General features: G+C 41.2%; 1 protein-coding gene across 1 annotated transcript in view; it reads left to right on the forward strand.

The window, feature by feature from the left end:
- Positions 1–382: 382 nt before the first annotated feature.
- The window catches only part of Lonp2 (lon peptidase 2, peroxisomal), a 129,288-nt gene continuing 106,003 nt past the window's right edge, over positions 383–23,667 (forward strand). Inside the window, exons 1-6 of the mRNA XM_045130631.1 lie at positions 383–718; positions 8,475–8,709; positions 14,866–14,997; positions 17,306–17,428; positions 20,016–20,179; positions 21,532–21,626. Of these exons, the coding sequence (XP_044986566.1) occupies positions 486–718; positions 8,475–8,709; positions 14,866–14,997; positions 17,306–17,428; positions 20,016–20,179; positions 21,532–21,626 (982 nt within the window). The 5' untranslated portion in view covers positions 383–485. The remainder of the gene's footprint in view (positions 719–8,474; positions 8,710–14,865; positions 14,998–17,305; positions 17,429–20,015; positions 20,180–21,531; positions 21,627–23,667) is intronic.

The raw sequence follows: 23,667 nt of genomic DNA on the forward strand, positions 1-23,667 counted from the left end.
TGGATTAGGTAATAGAATGCTAAGATCCTGGTTTTGATAATGATACTTGGCTTACATAACAGCAATGCTGGGTGAAAGGTGTTTAAGAAATAATTTTTGCTATACTTTTGCAAACTTTTTGTAAATCTAAGATCCATTCGATTAAAAAAAAAAAGTTTAAGGCAGTTCTAGTGTACACCGCCGGAATACTATTATCCTTCCCAACACTCTTTACGAAGTCAGCAGTTCAAAGATGTGTCTGGTCTGCCTGTTCTAGGTCGCCCTTCTAACTAGCAGGCTCTGAGAGCTGTCAGCGCGAAGCCGCAGCATTTGGGCCTCGAGAGTGGCCGTAGCTGGGAGCCGGAAGCGGCGGTGTTTGGACCTGGAGCTGGCTGGGGGCGGGCCGGAAGAGGGCGGGCCGTAGCGGGCGACCGAGGGTGAGTTTCACTAAGCTAGAGGGCTGCGTGTACGGTTCCTGACAGCTTCCTGCGTTCGCAGCTGTGGCCATGTCGGCAGTGAGCCCCATCCAGATCCCGAGCCGCCTTCCGCTGCTGCTAACCCACGAGGGCGTGCTGCTGCCCGGCTCCACCATCCGCACCAGCGTGGACACGGCCCGCAACCTGCAGCTGGTGCGCAGCCGCCTGCTGAAGGGCACGTCGCTGCAGAGCACCATCCTGGGAGTCATCCCCAACACGCCCGACCCGGCCAGCGACGCGCAGGACCTGCCGCCGCTGCACAGGTGCGTAGTGGCCTCCGTCACGGGGGAGGGGTGCGGTCGCGATGAATGAGATGACGGCGCAGCCACTGCCCCTCAGGAAGTAAGAACTGACGGCTGGTGAAAAGAACCTGTTGATGACATGCCGCTGTTGAGAATTGCACTGAAATCCCTTTTTGATCCCGGCTCCCTTCATTGCCCTAGGCCAGTCTTGGAACTTTCCAGACCTCTCCTTCCCTGGGCGCGCACTCTCTCTCTCTCTCCCTTTCCCTTTCCATTCCTCCCCTTCCCTCCCTTCCTCCCTGCCCCCATTTCCCTTTCTTCCCCTTCCCTCCTTCCTGACTCCTGTAATGTTCTCTAGCTGAAGCACTATCACCCAGAAGCTTCCACTCCCCCAACACCCCCGCCCGTTCTTACACTTTAGTTTCATGGTGCTTTTCTTTCACACTCAGAGCCACCTTTTCCCTTCCTCCCTCAGTACTTTTCCTTTGCTTTGAATTTCCCTTTGTCTCCCTTTTCTTGAACCTTCTTGATTTTTCTCCTTTGCTCCTCTCATATCTTTTTTTCCTTAGGCCCCAGGCATGTCATTAGATAGCCCTGTGCCATATCCCTAATTCTGTGACTTTGGGTGAGAGACTTAATCTACGTCTGTTTCTTCATATGTGTCTACTGAGATCACAGATGTGGCTCCTAGTGGATAATAGTTATCCTCAAACTCACCTCCCAAGTTCCTGCTTCCGGTGCTTGACTGTACTTAGAGCACGTTCACTCTCTGGAAATCCTCCTCCACCTGCTTTTCTCTCTCATTTTCAAGTTAAGGTTTCCTAACTCTGAAGGGATATTATTGAGGGTTAGAAATGCCATGTTTTTGTTTGCTTGTTTTTCGAGGTAGGTTTTCACTCTAGTCCAGGCTGACCTGGAATTCACTCTGTATTCTCAGGGTGGCCTCGAACTCACAGTGATCCTCCTGCCTCTCTCTCCTGAGTGCTGAAATTAAAGGTGTGTACCACCACGCCCAGCAGAATATGCTGTGTTTTTAAACAGGTGGGACTGTTTGCATTATTTTGACAGTTTGACAGACCTCCTTAGAAACAAAATGCACAAGAAAGAAAAAGAAAAAGAAAAACAAGTCATTGTTAGTTTACATATATAGAAAGACGCCCAGCTTTGGTCATCATGAAAGATTTTTTTTAAAAATATTTATTTATGTGTGTGTATGCAGCCGGGCCTCATGCCACTGCAAATGAACACCAGTAATTTGCACCCCTTTTTGCACCCGGCTTATGTGGGCAGCCTGGGAGTTGAACCTCAAGCCCGCAGTCATCCATTTTCCCAGCCCCATAAAAGGTTTTTGACTCCCTTCTGCTCTGCTTTGGTCATTGCTTGAAAGTTTCGTTACTGTTTGACAAATTATATTGGATTCTGGTTTCCTAATATATGACTCCTTCATTTATTTCTGCCATATATTGTTAACATTCTGGGCCCAACACTCTGAGGCAAGAGTGCTCATGATTAGAATTTTTAATTCCTTGGGGAGGGATGGGACTAGGGATTGAACCTAGGCATATATGCTATTTATGCTAGGCAAGCACTCCACCTAAGCTCTGTTTCTACTTTTTAGTTAGAGGTCTTGATAAAAATTAGTTGCCTACACTGGTCTTAATCACTTTATTGCCCAGGCCAGCATTGGACTCAATGGTCCTGAATAGCGGGGATTCTAGGCATGGCTGGCTTTATTTCTACTATAATAATATGTATTAATTTTCCATGCACATACTGAATTTTTTTATATTTTATTTTATTTTATTTGTTTGATGAGGGGGGATAGAGAAAGAGAGAATGGGTGTGCCAGGACCTGTAGCCACCGCAAATGAACTCCAAATGCTTGCACCCCTGGTGCATCTGGCTTGTGTGGATACTGAGGAGTCAAACCTGTGTCCTTAAGCTTCGTAGGCAAGCGTCTTAACCACTAAGCCATCTCTCCAGCCCAACATATGGAAATTTTGAAAGTAGAGTTAGGTATATTTTAGATTTGATGTGATTTACTGTTTTTGTTATCATTCAGGCATGGATTTGGAGGGTTACTAATTTCTTTCATGTAAATGACTCCAAAATACTAACTAAATTCCCTTTGCTTGGGGCTAATTATTAAATACTCCAATGATGGTATATTTTGACTTCGTTTTAAGTGACTAGCAGTGTTAGAGTTTAACTAACAATGTGTTCTGTTTGTTTGCAGTGCTGAGAACTTGAACCTATGGCCTCAAGCATGCTAGGCAAGGCATTCTACCACTGAGCTACATCCCCAGCCTAATCATTTAAATTAGAAAACATGCAATGAAAGGTCTATATAGCATTTCAGCACTTCAGAATGCACCAGACCATCTAGTTATCCTAGAAATATTATCTGCTACTTGAAAAGTCTGTATGGAAGATTGTATCACATCCTCCCTAGAATAGACTCCAACATCATTTCTCAGTTATGACTTTTAAAACACTAGATGCTTATAAAGACAATGCTTTAGAGTACAAATTTTGAGCTATCTGTAGCGTACATCTCTTCCTGTACACAAATCTGTCCTTCCTAGTTTTTCCAGATGATACTCAGAGTAGAATGAAGGGCTGTGCTCCTGTGTCATTTCTTTTACACCCTCCAGGTGACTAGGCACAGTAGGTGGCGCTGCTCTTCAGCACATTCTGTTCTGCACACTGGTATCTAGCTAGGCATGCTGCTGGGCAGGGGGGCAAACGGGGTGTGGGGCTTGGCCTCCATGCTGCCTTAGGACTCTGCATTCCTTTGCTTTGCTGAACTGTATTTTTAGTGGCGTTTGCATGACCTATTTCATTACCTATACAGTGTCCTTTCAGGCATTCATCTAATCTTCACCCTTACGTTCTTCAGACTGCCTTTTCCACTCTACACTCTCAGTCCCTGTGCGCTTGTTGGCCTTCTTATTCCCTGTGAGAGACCCCAAGTTAGGTTTTTTGGCATTTGTCTAACAAAGTACACATACTTTACATATAGCACATGCACAGGTCCATAATGGAAAGGATCAACTTTTTGTCCACATATTACTCCTCCTTGTACCTGTTAGCATTCTTAGGCATTCAAGAAATATTTCTGGTTAATAAAATTTTTAATTAAAATATTTTAACAAATATGTAATGAGTAGTCTACTTAGATATTCCAAAATCTATCTTTACTCTTTTTAAAATTTTTTTTGTTTATTTTATTTATTTGAGAGTGACAGAGAGCGAAAGAGGCAGAGAGAGAGAGAATGGGCATGCCAGGGCCTCCAGCCACTGCAAACGAACTCCAGACATGTGCGCCCCCTTGTGCATCTGGCTAATGTGGGTCCTGGGGAACTGAGCCTCCAACAGGGGTCCTTGGGCTTCACAGGCAAGTGCTTAATGCTAAGCCATCACTTCAGCCCTTTTTTTTCTCTTTTTAAGGAAGGTTTATTTACAAGTGACATGTCTCACATTCAGAAGTAAAGTTTGTTTTTTTGCTTGTTTGTTTTGTTCTTTCGAGGTAAGGTCTCACTCTAGTCCAGGCTGATCTGTAATTCACTATGTAGTCTTAGGGTGGCCTTGAACTCACAGTGATTCACCTACCTCTGCCTCCCAAGTACTGGTATTAAAGGTGTGCAACACCATGCCTAGCTCCAGAAATACAGTGTTAAGAAAGGGTGACTATCAAAAGTCCTTTAGAAAGGAAAGCATAATAATAATAATTTTAAAGTCCTTTAGTAGTAGAAGCCTCTTTTAGCTTAAAAGCTTGAAAATTGTTTTACTAGACTTTAATTATTACTAACAATGATGATATGTTTTTCCAAAAATTATCGTCTGAGATGACCTCCTTTCTAGAATAATGGAGGCTTGTTAAGAAACCTTTCTTACAGTTGCATCTGCTGTGAGTAGAGGAGAGAGTTGTGAAAGGGAAACAGTGCCTTGTGTATATTTCTCAAGAGGACTTCATGGGATCTGTCCAGAGCCTGCCAACATCAGCTTGATTTTTTTTTTCCCAGAGCCCTGCCCTTCCTCTTACCTGTTTATATTAGCTATCTTGTACCCAGCTGCAAGCCCTTTTACTTTTATTTCCAATTGTTCCCAACCTTGACATTTTAAAGAATATTTATTTTTATTTATTTGCAAGAAAGAGACACAGAGAGAGAATGAGAATGGGTGCACCAGGGCCTCTAGCCACTGCAAATGAACTGTAGATGCATGCACGTGACCTTGTGTATCCAGCTTACGTGGGGGCTGGGGAATCAATCTCCTTTCCTTACACTTTTCAGGCAAGTACCTTAACTGCTGAGCCAGCTATCCACCCATCTACCCCCAATCTTGACATTTTAACCCTAACATTCACCTTAACCATAACACTACCATCTCAAGGCAAAGCTGGATGAATAAATGTGGATCTGTTGTAAATTCAGAGTATGACTTTTGGTCATGCTAGTAATACAGGTGTTATAATGGAAGAGCTTGAATATTTAGAATGATGACTAATGGTATAAAGACTTGCATATTGCAGAAAGAAATTTGATTCATTGAATAGTTTATTTGTTACTTATTTTTGTATATCAAAACTGGAGCTGAGTAGACAATATAATTTATTTAAAATAACATTCAGAGGGGGGAAGGGAGGGCATTACCATAGGATATTGTTTATAATCATGGAACTTGTTAATAAAAAATTTTTTTAAATAACATTCAACATAGACCTTGTTTACACTGTTTTTCATGCAAAATGTCTTTATCGAGTCATCATTTCTACTTTCACAAGCTCTGTTTCTCTTTGGAGGCTCTGTAAGCACCAGTTGTTGCATGTAAGCCTTTATCTCTTTAGCAACCTGACAGGAAGATGTAAGTCTAACTTAATATTGGTTCAATTTTTTTTTTTGGTTCGTTTTTTATTTATTTATTTGAGAGCGACAGACATAGAAAGACAGATAGAGGGAGAGAGAGAGAATGGGCGCACCAGGGCTTCCAGCCACTGCAAACGAACTCCAGACGCGTGCGCCCCCTTGTGCATCTGGCTAACGTGGGTCCTGGGGAACCGAGCCTCAAACCGGGGTCCTTAGGCTTCACAGGCAAGCGCTTAACCGCTAAGCCATCTCTCCAGCCCAATATTGGTTCAATTTGGAACAGCTTCTACTACTAGCAAAAGATTTCATTAGCTTTTTAAGAAAACAAGGGTTTCAGCCAAGAACTGGACCTCACGCTGTAGCCCAGATTGGCCTTAAACTCATGGTGATCCTCTCTCCTTAGACTGCCTGAGTGCTGGGATTATAGGTGTGAGCTACTGTGTCCAGTTTAGAAATTTGTTTTTAGAATCAGCTTTGATCAGTGACATAGAGTAAGTAATTGAATTTGTTTTCTCACCTGAAGTTTTGGAGGTCACTCGTCTCTCTGTCACTGGTTTCTTCTGTTTCTTTTATGTAAACCCATTTGGCTGAGGTCTGGTTGCTTGTCTGTTGATGCTTGGATATTTTGAATACAAACTGAACTGTGAACAGTGTTGCATGCAGTAAACATTGATGAATATCATAGCACTGGATTTTAGTCTGAGTTGGTCTGTAATCAGTTTTGATGTGTTAATTTTCTCTAGCAATCTGAGAACTATTGATGAATGACTGAAGAAAAATAGCCATTTTGACACAAATCAATCAAAGTAAGAAATGCCAAATCATTTCAAATTCTTTCTTTACCTGACTTCTTTGAATTATCTGGCATAGGTTACTATTTAAATCAGTTTTATCCCCTTCACTCACAATATGACTGGAAGGTTGTGAGGAAGGATGGACGTAGCTTATAGTAAGCTGAATGGCATAAGGAAACAGGCTTCAAGTAACCCACAGAAGGCACAACTTATTAGAAGTGACTAAGAATTCACTGTATATGTAAGTAGTCACATACTGTACATTTGAAATGAGCAAGCACAGCATTCATTTCTCCCATAGCACTGGTCACTTTAGTTTTAATTTCTTTCTGAAATTACCACTTTCCCCAAAGGAAGCAAAAATTTTAATCTGGGGTCTGGGAGCCAATCTTTGTTTTAGACAATTTTGGCTTAGTTTAGATGAGACTGTCTTTAATGAACTATTTTATTTTATTTTTTTAGAGAGGGTGAGGGGGGAGAGAATTGGCACCAGGGCCTCAGCTACTGCAGTTGAACCCCAGACGCTTGCACCACAAGTGTGCATGTGCAACCTTGCGCTTGTGTCACATTTGTTTGTCTGGCTCACATGGGATCTGGAGAGCAGTTGAACATGGGTCGTTAGGCTTTGCAGGCAAGCACCTTAACTGCTAAGCCATCTCCAGCCCTTATGAACTACTTTTATATGTGACGTGGTTAGGAACTGTATGTCTGATAGGGAGCTACTTAAGTGAATATTTTTCAGCTACTATTAGGCGAGTTTATTGCCAGTTAGAATTAGGTTTATTTCTTCTTGAGATATATGCCTTTGGCGCTCCTCAATCTGTGTGGTCACATTTAGAAGTCAAGAATTATGAGCAAGTGAGAATGATGGACTGGTGAAAAAGATAACTTGTTTGATGTTAATAAAACTGATAACTGGGAACAAATGACATATTTTATGTTTATATTTCAGTCTTTAAAATGCTACTCTGATGTTCCTAGTTGGCAAAATTAATTTAAGATAGATAATTGTCAGCTACATTTATTCATACAATTTTATAAACTTAAATAATCCAAGCATATGGGAATTCATACCTCAGTTTTGAAAGAGGTACCAATATAGTAAGATAACATGCTTTGTGCCATAACAGATGATAGTTTAGACTGACAGAACTACATGCTAAGTTAAATAGAGAAATAATTCATTATGCTTTAGATGTTTGTTATTTTTTAAAAATTTTTAAATTTTTATTAACATTTTCCATGATTATAAAAAACTATCCCATGGTAATTCCCTCGTTTGTTATTTTTAAAATTTATTTATTTGAGAAAGAAAAATAGGCAGGTACAGAGAGAGAGGATGGACATGCCAGAGCCTCTAGCCACTGCAAACCAACTCCAGACGCATGCACCCCCTTGTGTATCTGGCTTATGTGGATTGTGGGGAGTCTAATGTGGGTCTTTTGGCTTTGCAGGCAAGTGCCTTAACCACTAAGCAATCTCACGAGTCCTAGATGTTTGTCATTGTTTTAAAAGAATTTCTCAAGCTAAGACATTTTTTTTTTTAGAGAATTTTTCTAGGCAGATGTGTTGGTGCATGTCTTTAATCCCAGCACTTAGGAAGCTGAGGTTAAAAAAAAAAAAAAAAAAAAAAGGATCAATATGAGTTCAAGGCCAGCCTGGGACTACAGAATGCATTCCAGTTCAGCCTGGGCTAGAACCAGATGGTGCTTTGAAAACAAGAGCAATAAAAAGAGAATTTTTCTTAAAATTTTTTTAGTAAGCAAAGTAATGGATTTCTTCTGACTTTTTCATTTGTAGATTTCATTGTATTATGTTCTTATTTGTCCTCCCTCCATCCTTCTGGGTTCTCTTCTCCCCAAATAGTCCCTCCTCCTTTCATGTCACATGACTCCAGTTGTTCCCCTGCTCCTCTCTTTAGACCTCTTCCTCCCCTCTGTAGTTCACTTTCTACTTTCATATATAGATGTATGTGTGTGTACATGTATGTATAAACTTGAGTCTTTATCCTGCATAGTAGATAACATGCTATTTGTCTTTCTGTGCCTGGGAAAGCCACAGAAAATGACTTGCTGTGTTGAGTATTCATAACAGTAATGTTTGTGTGTTTTGCAGGATTGGGACAGCTGCTCTGGCGGTTCAGGTGGTAGGCAGTAACTGGCCCAAGCCCCATTATACTTTGCTGATCACAGGCCTGTGCCGGTTCCAGATTGTCCAGGTCTTAAAAGAGAAGCCATATCCTGTTGCTGAAGTGGAGCAGTTGGACCGGCTTGAGGAATTTCCCAACACCTGCAAAACCAGGGAGGAGCTAGGAGAGCTGTCTGAACAGTTCTACAGATATGCAGTACAAGTGAGTGGCCTTTGCTTTTCCCTTAAAACCCTTTTTAGCTCTTCAGTTTCTTTGCTGTCCTAAGATGTGATGAATCTGTTAGGTGATGGACTTTAGGAGTGCATGCTTTTACATGATTTAGTAATATTCTAGGGCTGGAGAGATGGTTTAGTGGTTAAGTGCTTGCCTGTGAAGCCTAAGCACCCCAGTTTGAGGCTCGATTCTCCAGGACCCATGTTAGCCAGATGCACAAGGGGGTGCACGCATCTGGAGTTCATTTGCAGTGGCTGGAGGCCCTGGGGTGCCCATTCTCTCTCTCTCTTTCTCTGCCTCTTTCTCTGTCTGTTGCTCTCAAATAAATAAATAAAAAATAAACAATAATAGTCTATAGGGCTGACAAGATAGCTCAGTGGGTAAAGAGCTTGTTGTGTAAACCTAAAGACCCAAGTGTGGACCCCCAGAACCCCGTGCACAGTTGGATGCATAGAACAAGATTTATAACCACAGTGTGCCTGCAAAGAAAAGGGAGGCAGAAACAGAGAATCTAGAAGTTTGTAGGCCAGCTACTGTGGCTAGTACAGCTGTGAACAGGAGAGACCTTGCCTCCAAACAAGGTGGAAGGTGAGGACCAACACTTGAGGCTGTTCTCTGACCTTCACACATGGTCTTGCATTCACATACCTGTGTGCGCGCACACATACACACACCAGTAAAAAATATTTTGTAGTGTATTCTGTTTGCTTTGGTCTATGGCTGTAATGGTTACTTTTCTTGTTGTTGTGAACAATACGTGACAGGAAGCAGCTTAAAGCAAGAGGTTTTTCTGGCTTACAGTTTCAAAGGGATGCAGCCCATCTTGTGGGGCAGGCATGGTGACAGGAACTTGAGCAACTGGTCCTAATCCCACTGAGGAAGCAGACACCAGTGAATGTTGCTGCTCAGCTCACTTCTCACTTTTTAGTCAGTTTGGAACCTCAGCCCATAGAGTTAGGGTGGGTCTTCCCATCTCAGCTAACCTAACCTAGAAAATTTGTTTCCATGGTGAGTCTAAATCCTGTCAAGTTGATAACCAGAGAGTAACCATCCCAAGGGTTATACTTAAATCATCTTAGACATACTATCCAACCCTTCCTAGAATAGTTCTAAAAGATATTAGGATTTTATAACTCACAGTATCTCCAAACCCTATAGCTGTTAAACATAAATGTTTAATGTTGAAATACTACAAAGTGATCACTACAATTTCTAGTCACCAAATTACAGAAGTTATATTGCTTTAGAAATTTAGGTTACACTGCTATCAGTAACTCTGGAAGGGTTAAGCCCATAGAGGACAGATATCAAGCTGACTCACTACAGTGGGGAGAAGGAAACACACTTTAGGTATGTAGAAAGTATTGAACTCCTTAATTCTAGGTTTGAGTTGTGTTTTGTTTTGGATTTTTTTTAAGTTAAACTTTCTCCCCCACATTATTTTACTTAAAATTTTAATGAAAGTATAAAACTATATTATGAAATATAGTCTTTTCCTTTTCTGTTGACATAATCCAATGACCATAACAAGAGCTGAAAAGTGTGTGAGGACAGTATTCCTAGCCTGTGGTATTTTTCTATGGCTGTCATTTGTAGTGACATACTCCTAACGTGTACAGTAATAGAAGCTAGGTAGATTTGGGGTTGTACCTTTAGGGCTGAAGGAATAATTTACTCTGAAGAAAGAACCTTCAGGCTTAGAACTGGAACCAGTGCTGATCCTCTGAAGAAAGAAGCAGGCAGGAAGAGGTAGAATTTCTTTTCTTGGCAAGGTTCCTCAGGGCTTACCCTTCCTTACCTATGCCTTTACTTCTCCATCTTTTATCCATAGAAACCTTTTAAATGTGAAGACTTAATAATGACACCACAAGAATTTTTGTATGGAGCTTTCTGATTTTTGGTTCATTTTCTACTTTGCTTTATTTTTGTATCTATGTCCTATTTTCATGTTAAAAATTTTTAAGTACTTCTATAAATTTCACTGGTTTCAGATGTCATCATTTTATTATTCCTCCTTAAGAGAAATACTGAAAGATTGTTTTTAATATATTTCCATTTTATCCACCTCAACAGCTATCTTCACGGGCCTTATGAGTAGACTTTAGGAACTCCTCAGCACGCTCCTGATTTCTTCTGCTCTTAACCCATTCTGCTCACTGAGCTGGGAGAGAGAGAGAGAGAGAAGCAGAGACAGACATAGTAATAAGAGTGTCTTAGCATGTGCAAAGCCCTGGGTTCAGTTGCTAGCACTAAAAAAAAAAGTAAAATTTGGGGCATTTGAGGTGTGTTTTTCTCTTGAGAGAAAGACTTTGATAACTGTAGGATGTATGCTAAGACCCTTTGCAACTTGTCTCCTGCTGACTAGCCTTGGCTTTAGTTGCCACATTGAGTCCCATAGCTCCAGCCACACTGAGCAGCCAAGAGCCTCACATTTGTGTTTTCTTCTCTGGTTTGCTTCTGGTCTCTGCCAGGGGCCCTCTTGATTGTTGCTGTGCTTTGCACTCGTGCATGTAGTCTTCCCTGTGCCTCTTGTTCAGTGGTGGTGGTTGTTGATTGGGTGTGTCGGAGGGTGCGGGGGAGGCGGCTTACAGATATCTTCTTTTTTACCAAACTTACTCAGGTTGTTTGAGCTGTCCCATGCTGATCAGCATATTGTTTGGGACATGAACTTTAACTTTTTTTTTTCTGGTTTTCAAGGCAGGGTTTAACTCTAATCCAGGCTGACCTGGAAGAACTTTAACTATTTTATTTTCTGTCAATGAAATCCTAAGAAGCAAAATTCTTTAAAATTTTATTACCAGCTTTTTCCACTTGGACATCTTCACAAAACCACTTTAATTTTGTTAATTCTAGGAAGGTGATAGATGAGGCCCTAAATTACAACAGTTTTGAACTGATTATTACTAGCCTATGAAATCTTAGTTTGATTATTACTAGCATATGAATTAGTGACTATAGAAGCGGTATACCAACATTGTACCTTGGACCAAATGAGGATTTTTTCATTGTTTATAAATAAATCTGAGCTTAGAACTGAGGACATGGCTCAGCAGTTGAAACACTTGCTTGCATGGCCTGTCAGCCTGGATTCAGTTTCCCAGCTACTCATGTATAACTGAATAGGCATCATTTGCAACAGCAAGAGATCCTCATGCATGCAAGTAAAGTTTAAAAAATGAACCAAATTGAACTGTGTTAACCACAAAGTCTCAGTCACATAACAAAGGTTCATTTCTTGCTCTGGCTTCCTGTCTAAAAGGCAATCTGCCTTTTTAGCGTCATATAGGGGCCCAGGTGGATTTGAAGTTTATTTCAAGACATTGTTCCTTATTGCTGAGGCAAAAAAAGGAGATGTGGCAAGTCTCTCATAGCTTTTAATGCTTCTGCACCTCTCTATTCAGAGGACATGAGGAAGATTGGGCTTTGTCAGTAACCCTAGTGGCTGGCTGTCACGGTTACTGACAGTTTGCCTTCAGTTTATCTGATTTCACCATTTTTCTAAAAAAATGTTTTATTTATTTGAAGAGAGAAAGAGGCAGATAGAGAGAATGAGAATAGGCACACCAGGGCTTCAAGCCACTGCAAACAAACTCCAGATACATGTGCCACCTTGTGCATCTGACTTCACATGGGTACTTAAGAATTGACACTGTGTCCCTTGGCTTTGCTGGCAAGAGCCTTAATCACTAAGCAATCTCTCCAGCCCCTCACTATTGCTTTTTACAGTTCATATGGATCAAATATATTAGTGTCATCATATTGGATCTTACTTTGGGCTCTACCAGCAATTATATTAGAATTTCAATTTATAAGATGACCTGGAAACTACATAAGTTTTCTTAAATTTATCTTGACTTATTTTTGAAGGTTTTACTTTAAATAAAGTAAAAATAAAACGATGTGGACCAGGTTTGGTAGCGTGCTTTTAATCCTAGCACTGGGGAGACTGAGGTAGGAAGATTGTGCTGAGTTTGACACCACCTGAGACTACCTAGTGAATTCCAGGTCAGCCTGAGATAGAGCGAGATGCTACCTCAAAAAATCAAAACATGGGCTAGAGAGATTGCTTAGTGGTTAAGGCGTTTGCCTGCAAAACCAAAGGACCTAGGTTCAATTCCCCAGAACCCACATAAGCCAGATGCACAAGGGGCACATATGTCTGGACTTCGTTTGCAGGGGTTGGAGGCCCTGGCATGCCCATTCTTTTTCTGCCTCTTTCTCTCTCAAATAAATAAATAAAGTCATATATATAGCATTGGCCTAGCTTGGTGGCACACACCTTTAATCTCAGCACTTGGGAGGCAGAAGTAGGAGGATTGCCATGAGTTTGAGGCCACCCTGAGGTTCCATAGTGAGTCCCAGGTCAGCCTGGGCTAGAGTAAGACCCTACCTCGAAAAACCAAAGAAGAAAAACAACAACAACAAAACATGGGCTGGAGATATGGCTTACTGGTTAAGGCACTTCCCTGCAAAGCCAAAGGACCCAGGTTTGATGCCCCAGGACCCACAGAAGCCAGATGCTCTAGGTGGCATTTGCATTTGGAGTTCATTTGCAGCAGCTGGAGATGCTGGCACACCCATGCTCTCTTTCTCTCCCTTCCTTCCTCTGTCTCTTGCTCTCAAATAAATGAATAAAAATAAAATACTTTTAAATATATGTATAGCTGGGCATGGTAGTGCATGCCTTTAATCCCAGGCCTTGAGAGGGAAAGGCAGAAGGGTTGTTGTGAATCTGAGGCCACCCTGAGACCACATAATGAATTCCAGGTCAGCCTGGCTAGAGTGAGAACCTACCTTGAGAAAAACAATATGTGTGTGTGTGTGTGTGTGTATGTATTATATATTTATGTATCTTTTGTTTTTTACTCACATATGTACTTAGTTTTAATTGACCCTCTGCTCATTGTCTCCCCCATCTCACTGTACGCTGCTCCTACCTCAGCACCCCGCTATTCCCAGTTTGATTTACATATCACTTAAGATCTGCTACCCTCCCTACCTTGCGTGCTTAAAACCAATGTTTTTCTTCTCATAGGTCACTTTCTAGTTTCCCATCTTTCAGTACCATGCATAGACATAAAGGTTCTAAACTAGGGCCGGAGAGATGGTTTAGCAGTTAAGGCATTTGCCTGCAAAGCCAAAGGACCTTGGTTCGATTCCCCAAGACCCGTGTAAGCCAGATGCACAAGGGAGCACATGCATCTGGAGCTCATTTGCAGTGGTTGGAGGCCCTGGTGTGCCCATTCTCTCTCTTCTCTCTTAAATAAATAAATAAAAATAAAGTTTAAAAAAAAGGTTTTAAACTCAGATCACATATGAGAGAGAACATGTGTTGTCTTTCTGAACCTGGGTTAATCTGCTGTAATTCGGCATTGTACCTTGGAAGGGTTTTTTTTCTGCTTTGTTAATAACCCCTAAACATCAGTCGGTGCTCCGACTCTAGTTATACTACAACCCTGTTCCAAGTCCTGACTGGCTGTCGTCGTCGCACCGGCTGTGCTGCCGGCTTCTTGAAACTAATAGTTATATCGTGGTATGTAAGAGAGTGTCCTGTTGGCACAAACAAGGATCGTTACTTCTATTTTTTTTCTGTTTTGTTTGAAAAGGAAAAAACGGATTGATGACCTCCGTACATGTATACGGTGTACCCTTATCATAATCCTGTCCCAGCACTCTGCTTTGCCCTGTCTCCCTCTGCCCCCTAAGAACAAGGGTGTTGATGTCTGAGATGATGGTAGTGATCATGATGAGTCTGCAGAGTGCACACACAGAGAAAGCAGTTGTTACAAAGAGTAAGAGTGAGGGACTAGTGAAGAGGGATGTACCCAGTTCATTCTACTCCCCTTGTAATTTTGTGATAAAACTGGTTTTTTTCCAAAAATCAAGCTTAGCTCATAGAACAGATTTGCAGTCTTTTGCAAATGTTAGTATTTGCATAACACTTTTGAGCCATTTTGCTTTTTGTTTCGATGGGCATTTTGAAAGTACTTCCTTCCTCCAAGGCTGTAAATGCTTGCACTGTATTAATCGGTGGTCTTTCAAAACAAAGATATAGGCCCAAATCTTAAACCTGGATAAAAACCTAATTATTTTAAATCACAAATAATGTTGCAAGATTTCATTAAAGACTCTTTTTCTTTTTAGTTGGTTGAAATGTTGGATATGTCTGTCCCTGCTGTTGCTAAACTGAGACGCCTTTTAGATAGTCTTCCAAGGGAAGCTTTACCGGACATTCTAACTTCAATTATCCGAACAAGCAACAAAGAGAAGCTCCAGGTACAGTGGTTCCTCCCTGAATGCCAGGGGGTTTGTCACTTGGTATTGAGATCGAGATAGTAGTAACATTTTGACCCTTGGAAAAGAAGTATTAGAGACTCAAGAAGGTGGTTAAGATACTTTTAGCTTAAAGACTTTCTGCCACGTTTGTTGCATGCCTGTAATCCCAGCATTTTGGAGGTAGAGGCAGGAAGGTCAGAAGTTCAGGCTCATCCTTGACTACATATCACGTTCAAAGCCATTCTAGTGTACATGAGCCCCTGTCCCTGTCTCAAAAAAAGAAACAGATCCAGGCATGATGGGGCACACCTTTAATCCCAGCACTTGGGAGGCAGAGGTAGGAAGATCACCATGAGTTCAAGGCCATCCTGAAACTACATAGTGAATTCCAGGTCAGTCTGAACTAAAGTGAGACCCTATCTCAAAAAGAAAAACAATAATAAATACAAATAAATAAACAGAAGAGAAAGGGAGAAATTGACTTTTAAAGGTGGTTTTATCGTAGCATAGTGGCACATATTTGTAATCCTAGCTCTCAGAAGGATTGAAAGTTCAAAGCCAGTCTGGACTACATAGCCTGACTCTGTTTCATTCATTAATAAATAAATAAAGCAAGCAAGTGAATTTAAAATTGTTTTTGTTTATATAAGCAACCTTTTTGTACAATTAGTGTTCTTAGTCAATGTATGAATAAAAGTTAAAGTGGGAGAGAGGGAATTACCATGGGATATATTTTATAATCATGGAAAATGTTAATAAAAATTAAAAAAAAAAAAGTTAAAGTGGAGAATCATATTTAAAAGTATTTGAAGCCAGGCATGGTGGTGCATGCCTTTAATCTCAGCACTTGGGAGGCAGAGGTAGAAGATTTACCATGAGTTCGAGGCCATCCTGAGACTACATAGCGAATTCCAGGTCAGCCGGGGCTAGAGTGAAACCCTACCTTGAAAAACAAAACAAAATAGCAAAGTAAGTATTTGGGCACATGCGGTGGCACATGCCTTTAATTCAGCACTCAGAGGCTGAGATAGGAGGATCACCACCATGAGTTCAAGGCCAACCTTGACCACAGTTCCAGGTCAACCTGGGCTTGAATGAGACTCTGCCTCAAAAAAAAAAAAAAAAGTAAAAACTTGATTCAATATAAATTTGCAAATGTAATTTTTGTGCCATTTTTTAAGCATGTGGAGCCATGGCCTTCCCTTTGTGTATGGACCTGCTTTATTATAATTCTTCATGTTTTCTCATATAAACCACTCCTTGGATGCATTATCTTTTTCTTTTTCTTTTCTTTTTTTTTGTTTTTTTGTTTTTTTGCTTTTGTTTGTCAAGGTAGGGTCTCACTCTGGTCCAGGCTGACCTGGAATTAACTCTGTCATCTCAGGGTGACCTTGAACTCACGGTGATCCTCCTACCTCTGCCTCCCGAGTGCTGGGATTAAAGGCATGTGCCACCACTCCCGGCTCTTACTTTTTCTTTAAAACTCAGTGAGTTAGGGTCAGGAATGTAGCTCATGAGTAGAGCACATGCCTACTATATGTAAGGCCCTACGTTCACTCCCCAGTGCCACAAGAAAAGAATGAATGAATGAAGTATAGTGAGTAGCTGGAATTATACCAGCTACTTTACTGCTTTTTCTCTTTTAGTTTTTTAAGGCCGGATCTTGACCTGGATTTCACTATGTAGTCACAGAAATCCTCTTACCTCAGCCTCCCGAGTGCTGGGATTAAAGGCGTGTGCCACTATGCCTGGCCCTTTTCTGCCCCTCTTTCTTACTTCATTTTAAAATGAAAAATTTTTTTTTTTGCTGTGTCTCTTAGAATTACTATGTTTATTTCAAACAACCTTACTCATTAATATAGCTATTTTGGTTTCATTAGCCATGTTATAGCCTGGCTCCTGTCATGATTGCTGATATGAATTATTGTTATGAGGAGTGTATTATACTGGAGGAAGGCAAGTGGCTGTATACCACAAGTGCATAGTGGACCAGGCACTCATCTGCCTGTTTGTACCAAGCATGTGATCTGACTGGGAGCTGAGAAGAGCAAGCTGGGAGCTTGGCATGAGGCCAGAGACAGCAAGGTAGCTTTCAGGGATGACCATCTGAGACAGCCCTGCCAAGGTGGCTTAGCAACAACTGCCTCTGAGTGCCACATGTCCTTGATAGGACCACAGCAGGGATACCACCACACAAGTTTTAGTTTTGCTTTTCTTGGAATTTAATGATTGAACACATGGCTATGATGACTTATGTTTGGACTATGCATCTTTGAGGAGGTGCTATTAATTAATTCACATTTCCTAGATCTTAGATGCTGTGAGCCTAGAAGAGCGCTTCAAGATGACCATACCACTGCTTGTCAGACAAATTGAAGGCCTGAAATTGCTCCAGAAGACCCGAAAGCCCAAGCAAGATGATGACAAACGGGTAAATATAGCTTTTACTACCCCCCCTTTTTTTTTTCAATATGTGTGTGTAGCGTGAGATTTAGTTCTTTTTGGGAAAAAAAATGGAAGACAAGTGTGTGTGTATAATGCTAGACACTAGTGAAAATGAAGTACGAGGGTCCTTAGTCCAGGTATTGGATGCTGGATGCCAGCTGGGCAAAGTAGAAGGAATTTATCTCATAAACCAAAAACAAAAGAAGTTTAAATAGTGTTGTAGTCAGCTTTTCGTTGCTGGAGCAAAGTACCTGACCAAAAGCAGTTTATGGGAACAGAAGGTTGTGTTGTGTTTTTTTGTTGTTTTTTGTTGTTTTTGTTTGTTTGTTTGTTTATTACAGATTTGAGAGAAAGCTCCATGATGGCAGGGGAAACAATGGCATGAGCGGAGGCTGGACATCACCTCCTGGCCAGCATCAGGTGGACAAGAGCAGCAGGAGAGTGTGCCAAACACTGACAAGGGGAAGCTGGCTATACCACCTGCAAGCCACCCCCAACAGCACATCTCCAACAAGGCTCCCATTCCCAAATCTTCATCAGCTGGGAAGCAAGCATTCAGAGCGCCTAAGTTTGTGGAGTACATCTGGGTCAAACCACCTCAAGCAGAATAAAGAAAAAAGGTCACTATCTCCAAGGTGTTGTGTAGCAATTTCCTCTAAATTGAAACATTCTGTCCTATAGTGTAGTTCCATATTAAAACATAGGCAAGAGTATATAAGAGAGTAAGGAGGCTGGAGAGATGGCTTAGTGGTTAAGCGCTTGCCTGTGAAGCCTAAGGACCCATGTTAGCCAGATGCACAAGGGGGCACACGTGTCTGGAGTTCGTTTGCAGTAGCTAGAGGTCCTGGTGCGCCCATTCTCTCTCTATCTATCTGCCTCTTTCTCTGTCGCTCTCAAATAAATAAATAAATAAAATAAACAAAGATTAAGGGCTGCTTGGAAGAGGGGACTCTAACTGGTGGAAATGCCTTCAGTTGTGCAGTGTGCTCCAGGAATACACTTTCATCCCTGCTGGGGGCTGTTAAGTCATGAGGCTTCCCTAGAGTCATCCATGCCCTAGTTAGTAACCCCTCCCTCGTGCTCCTGTAAGTGATCCCATTAAACTCACTGGTTCACTAAGCTTTTCATGGGTGGAACTGTGTCTTTGGTCTGATATTGGTGCCCTAGCTGGAGTGAGCACACATTTGTTCACATCCCCCCAAGAAAAGTTAACCCAGCAGCAGTTTTCCGTGTGCTCTCCTCAGTCCTTTTTCTTGCCTGGTTTTTATTTTTCTTACAGCTTGTAATCCTTGTCACAGCCCTCTCCTAGTTCCTCAAGATACTAGTATTGTCATAGTAATGTGTTGAGAATTCAAAGGTGTGGTGGTTTGAATCAGATGTACCCCATGAACTCATGTGTTTTGGATGTTTGTTCCCCAGCTGATGGTAATCTGGGAGATAGAGCCTTGCTAGAGGAGGAGTGCTGTTGGGGCAGGCTTAGGGGTGTTGTACCCAGTTACCTCTTGTCAGATCGTGGCTCCCTCTCCTTCTGCTGTTTTCCACCTGCTGTGGCAGAGGTGATGTCCAGCTTGTGCTCCTGCCATGCTGTCTCCTGCCATCATGAAGCTTTCCCTCAAGACTGGAAGCCAAATTTAAAAAAAACAAAAAAACTTCTCATCAGCTGCTTTTGGTCAGGTGCATTATCCCAGCAAGGAGAAAGTAACTACAATAAAGGGATTCATGGTATACTTTTAAAAATCCAGAGATAAGATCATGAGGAAAGGGAACATGAACAGAGGCCATTGGAGTTAGAACAGAAAATGGTTTTGAATTTGAAAACCAAAACAAAACAAACACTTTCAGTATGATAAAGCAGAAGCCAAAAGTTTTCTGAAGCAATACAGTTGGTAAAGGGAAAGTGATAGTTTCTGCTACTTGTTGGAGAGACACCACAAGAAGAAGGTCAACCCTGTGGCAGCTGCCTAGAAGGGTTCCTGGAGAGGTGGCAGATTTGCAAATCAGGAAGACTTTTACATACTGAAATCAATCATGGGAAGGTTGAAAATGCTTAAGACATTTATAATGAAAGAAAATATGGAAGATATCCACTCAATGTAAGTGGTAATTTATATGAAGGCAATAGTGGCTGCAATCTAGTAGTCAAAGCAGGAATGCTAGAGTGTCTTAGTAAGTTTGTAGACATTTCTTATCAGCATTCTGTGAGCATGTACCAAGGAGTCATGTCCATTTTATGTTGGTCTACTTTGAAATTTTTTGTTTGCATATGTATACCTGCCTTTTAATTATATTGAAAATTATTTCCTACAAATATGACTGTAGCCATAAAAATGCTTATTGAGCACCAATTATTGCCTTACATTAGCTTAATACTTTATTCTGTCTCTGACTCTCTCATGAGAGAGAAGGAGAGAGGGAGAGAGAGTGTGAGTGTTTGTATGTGTGTGTCAGGATTTCACTGTAGAGCCACTCTGGCCCCAAACACAATCTTTCTGCCTTAGCTTCTTGAATGCTAGTATTACACATGTGTACAGGCCACCAAACCCAACACCAGTTTTCTTGAACTTTCTGCAAAGGTGATAGCAATACGCCCTATTAGGAGGATTACACACATCCCAGGTGCTTTAGAAGATGAGGATGAGGATGAGGATAATGATGACATTGTAATGCTAGAGAAGAAAATACGAACATCCAGCATGCCAGAGCAGGCCCACAAAGTCTGCGTCAAGGAGATAAAAAGGTAAGTTACAGAGGCATTTGTTCATTTTTGTTTTCATTTTGCTTATCAGTGTTGAAAATTATTCCTTAGGGAAACTTGATTCTGCTGCTTTGGATCATAAACTAAAGGCTGAGGATTTGTGAATTCTTTGATCTTTCTGTTTTTCTTATGCTTAATCTACTCCTAGACTACCTGTTCATCTTACCTTTGTATTGCCAACTTTTGTTTTGATTGGCCTTCTCAGTTCTTGCCTTATGCCTTTGATCTGTGGAATGCTTTCTCCTTCTTTCCTCAGCAGAATCAGATTCTTTTTGTTTGTTTTTTGTTTTTGTTGTTGTTTTTAATGTAGGGTCTCTCTCTAGTCCCGGCTGACTTGGAATTCACTCTGTAGTCTCAGGGTGGCCTCGAACACATGACGATCCTCCTTTGGCCTCCCAAGTGCTAGGATTAAAGATGTGCACCGCCACACCTGGCTAGAATCTGATTCTTAGAGTGCTGTTTTTGAGAGAGAAGGGAGAGAGAGTGAGTATGTACCAGACTAGCATCAGACTCTGGATCTTCCTGCCTCAGTCTCCCAAGTATAGGAAGGCCCACCTGTTAAAACACTTTGTGGCACCCAGGATTGCACCCAGAGCCTTGTACATGCTAAGCATGTACTCTACCATTCCTTTAGATTATAGATCCCAGAGTGGGAGCTGGGGCTGTAGACAGGGTATAAGGGTATGAGTTGCATCTCTGGCGCTGTAAGGAATGAGTGAATGAATGAATGATTCCAAAGAACAGGAACTGTCAGTTTCTCTGTATAGAGGAAGTATACAGGGGAAACTTAAGTATTAGTTTATGTGGTTGGATTATATTTTCAGGATAACCTTAGAGTTAAATGGAGCACTGTTGCTTTTAACCTTTACATTATAAAAAATGTAATTTTATTAATTAGCTATTTTAAATCTTTGTTCAATCCTGACATGGTGGCATATGCCTTTAATTCCAGACTCAGGAGGCAGAGGTTGGAGGATTGCCGTGAGTTTGACACCATCCTGAGACTACATAGTGAATTCCAGGTCAGCCTGGGCTAGAGCAAGACCTTACCTCAAAAAAAAAAAAAAAAACCTAAACGAAAGAAAAAGTGCTGGGCTTGGTGGCGGTGATGCACACCTTTAATCTCAGAACTCCAGAAGCAGAGGGAGGAGGATTGCCATGAGTTCGAGGCCAGCCTGAGACTACCTAGTGAATTCCAGATCAGCCTGGGCTAGATTAAAAAAAAAAACAACAAAAAACCTTTGTTCAGATTTGTTTAAATATGCATGACAGGAAGCTGCTATGAAGTTATTCCATGTTCTTGAACATGTTTATTACGTATTCTTTTCCCACAGGCTCAAAAAAATGCCTCAGTCAATGCCAGAATATGCTCTGACTAGAAATTATTTGGAACTTATGGTGGAACTTCCTTGGAACAAAAGTACAACTGGTGAGATAACAAAATAACACCTAGTTTTCGTCTAATTGTCAGTCAGAAACCACTTGCAAATGCTCGTTTCACATGTTACAGCACAGCATGGCAGTTCATACCTGTATCCCTGCACACAGGAGGATCTCAAGTTCAAGGCCAGCCTGGGCTACATTGGGAGACCCTGTCTCACAAAACAAACCAACGACAACAAAGTCAGATTGTTGTGCCATGACTACCTTATTGGTTTTTTTTTTTTTAATATCTTTATTGACTTATTTGTGAGAGGAAAGAGAGAAAGAGAATGAGCAGGCATGCCAGGGCCTCTTGCCACTGCAAATGAACTCCAGATGTATGTGCCACTTTATTCATCTGGTGGTGTTTCTTTTGTTTTTTTGTGGTTTTATTTTGTTTGTTTTGTTTTTTGAGGTAGGGTCTTTCTCTATTCCAGGTTTACCTGGAATTCACTGTGTAGTCTCAGGGTGGCCTCAAACTCACAACAGTCCTCCTACCTCTGCCTCTGGAGTGCTGGAATTAAAGGCATGCTCTACCACACCCAGCCTTAACATCTGGTTTTAAGTGGGTACAGAGGAATCAAATCTAGGCCAGCCCAGACTGGCAGACTATGCAAGCTTGTGCCTTTGTCTACTGAACCATCTCTCCAGTCCAGCTATCTTAGTGTTAAATTATTTTTTCTTTGAACTATTTTGAAACCACTTCATTGAAATACAGTAGCATATAAAATTTACATATTTCATGACTACATATGTTTTAAATTTTTTTAATTAATTATTTATTTATTTGAGAGCGACAGACACAGAGAGAAAGACAGATAGAGGGAGAGAGAGAATGGGCGCGCCAGGGCTTCCAGCCTCTGCAAATGAACTCCAGACGCGTGCGCCCCCTTGTGCATCTGGCTAACGTGGGACCTGGGGAACCGAGCCTCGAACCGGGGTCCTTAGGCTTCACAGGCAAGCGCTTAACCGCTAAGCCATCTCTCCAGCCCTGTTTTAAATTTTTTAAAGTATATTTTATTTATTTATTTACTTGAGAGAGAAAGCGGGGGAGAGGGAGAGAATATGGGTGCACCAGGGCCTCTACCCGCTGCAAACAAACTCCAGATGCATGTGCCTTCCTGTGCATCTGGCTTATGTAGGTCTTGGGGAATCAAAACCAGAGTCCTTTGGCTTTGCAGACAAGTGCCTTAGCCACTAAGCCATCTTCTACAGCCCAATGACTACATCTTATTGAGTTTAAAATATCATCTATGAAATTTGCCACCATCCAAGTCATAAATAAATCCATGACCTCCCAAAGTTACCTTCCTCTTGTATTATTACAATTGGATGTGTGTGGGTGTGAGTGAGTATGTGTATGTGTGCTGTGACAGTGGTGGTAAGAACATGTAACATATGGTCTACTCTCTTAACAAATTTTAAAATGCAAAATAGTACCGTTAACTATAGGTACTATGCCATGTGGTAGCCCTCCAGAATACATACATCTTATATAACCGAAACTTGGTACTCATGAGTCATCTCCCTCCCATTCCTGCCTGCCTTCAGGTACTAGCAACCACCATTATGTATATTATATGCTTCCATAAGTTTGAAATTCCAAATATAAGTGAAACCACACAGTGTGCATCTTTCTGTGTCTGACTGATTATTCATTCGGTATAATAGCCCTCTGTATTTTGAAAATGATGGGATTTCCTTATTTTTTATTTTCTTATTTGTTAAGGCTAAATATTTGATTATATATGTATGCACCACATTTTCTTTCTGGAGGTAGCCATTTACATAGTTTTGATTGATTGGGTATTAATAATATTGTGCTGTAGCTTATATATACATCTTTTTGAGATCCTGACTTTAATTCCTTTTGACATATACCCAGAAGTGAGACATATGATCATATGGTAGTTTTTTAAATTTAAAAATTATTATTGATTTATTTGAGAGAGAGAGAGAGAGAGAGAATTTGCATTTTACCACTGCAAACTCCAGGTGATTGCACCCCTTTGGGCATATAGCTTTACATGGGCACTGGAGAACCTGGG

The sequence above is a fragment of the Jaculus jaculus genome, chromosome 1 (genome assembly GCF_020740685.1).
Source record: "Jaculus jaculus isolate mJacJac1 chromosome 1, mJacJac1.mat.Y.cur, whole genome shotgun sequence".
Classification (NCBI taxonomy): Eukaryota; Metazoa; Chordata; class Mammalia; order Rodentia; family Dipodidae; genus Jaculus; species Jaculus jaculus.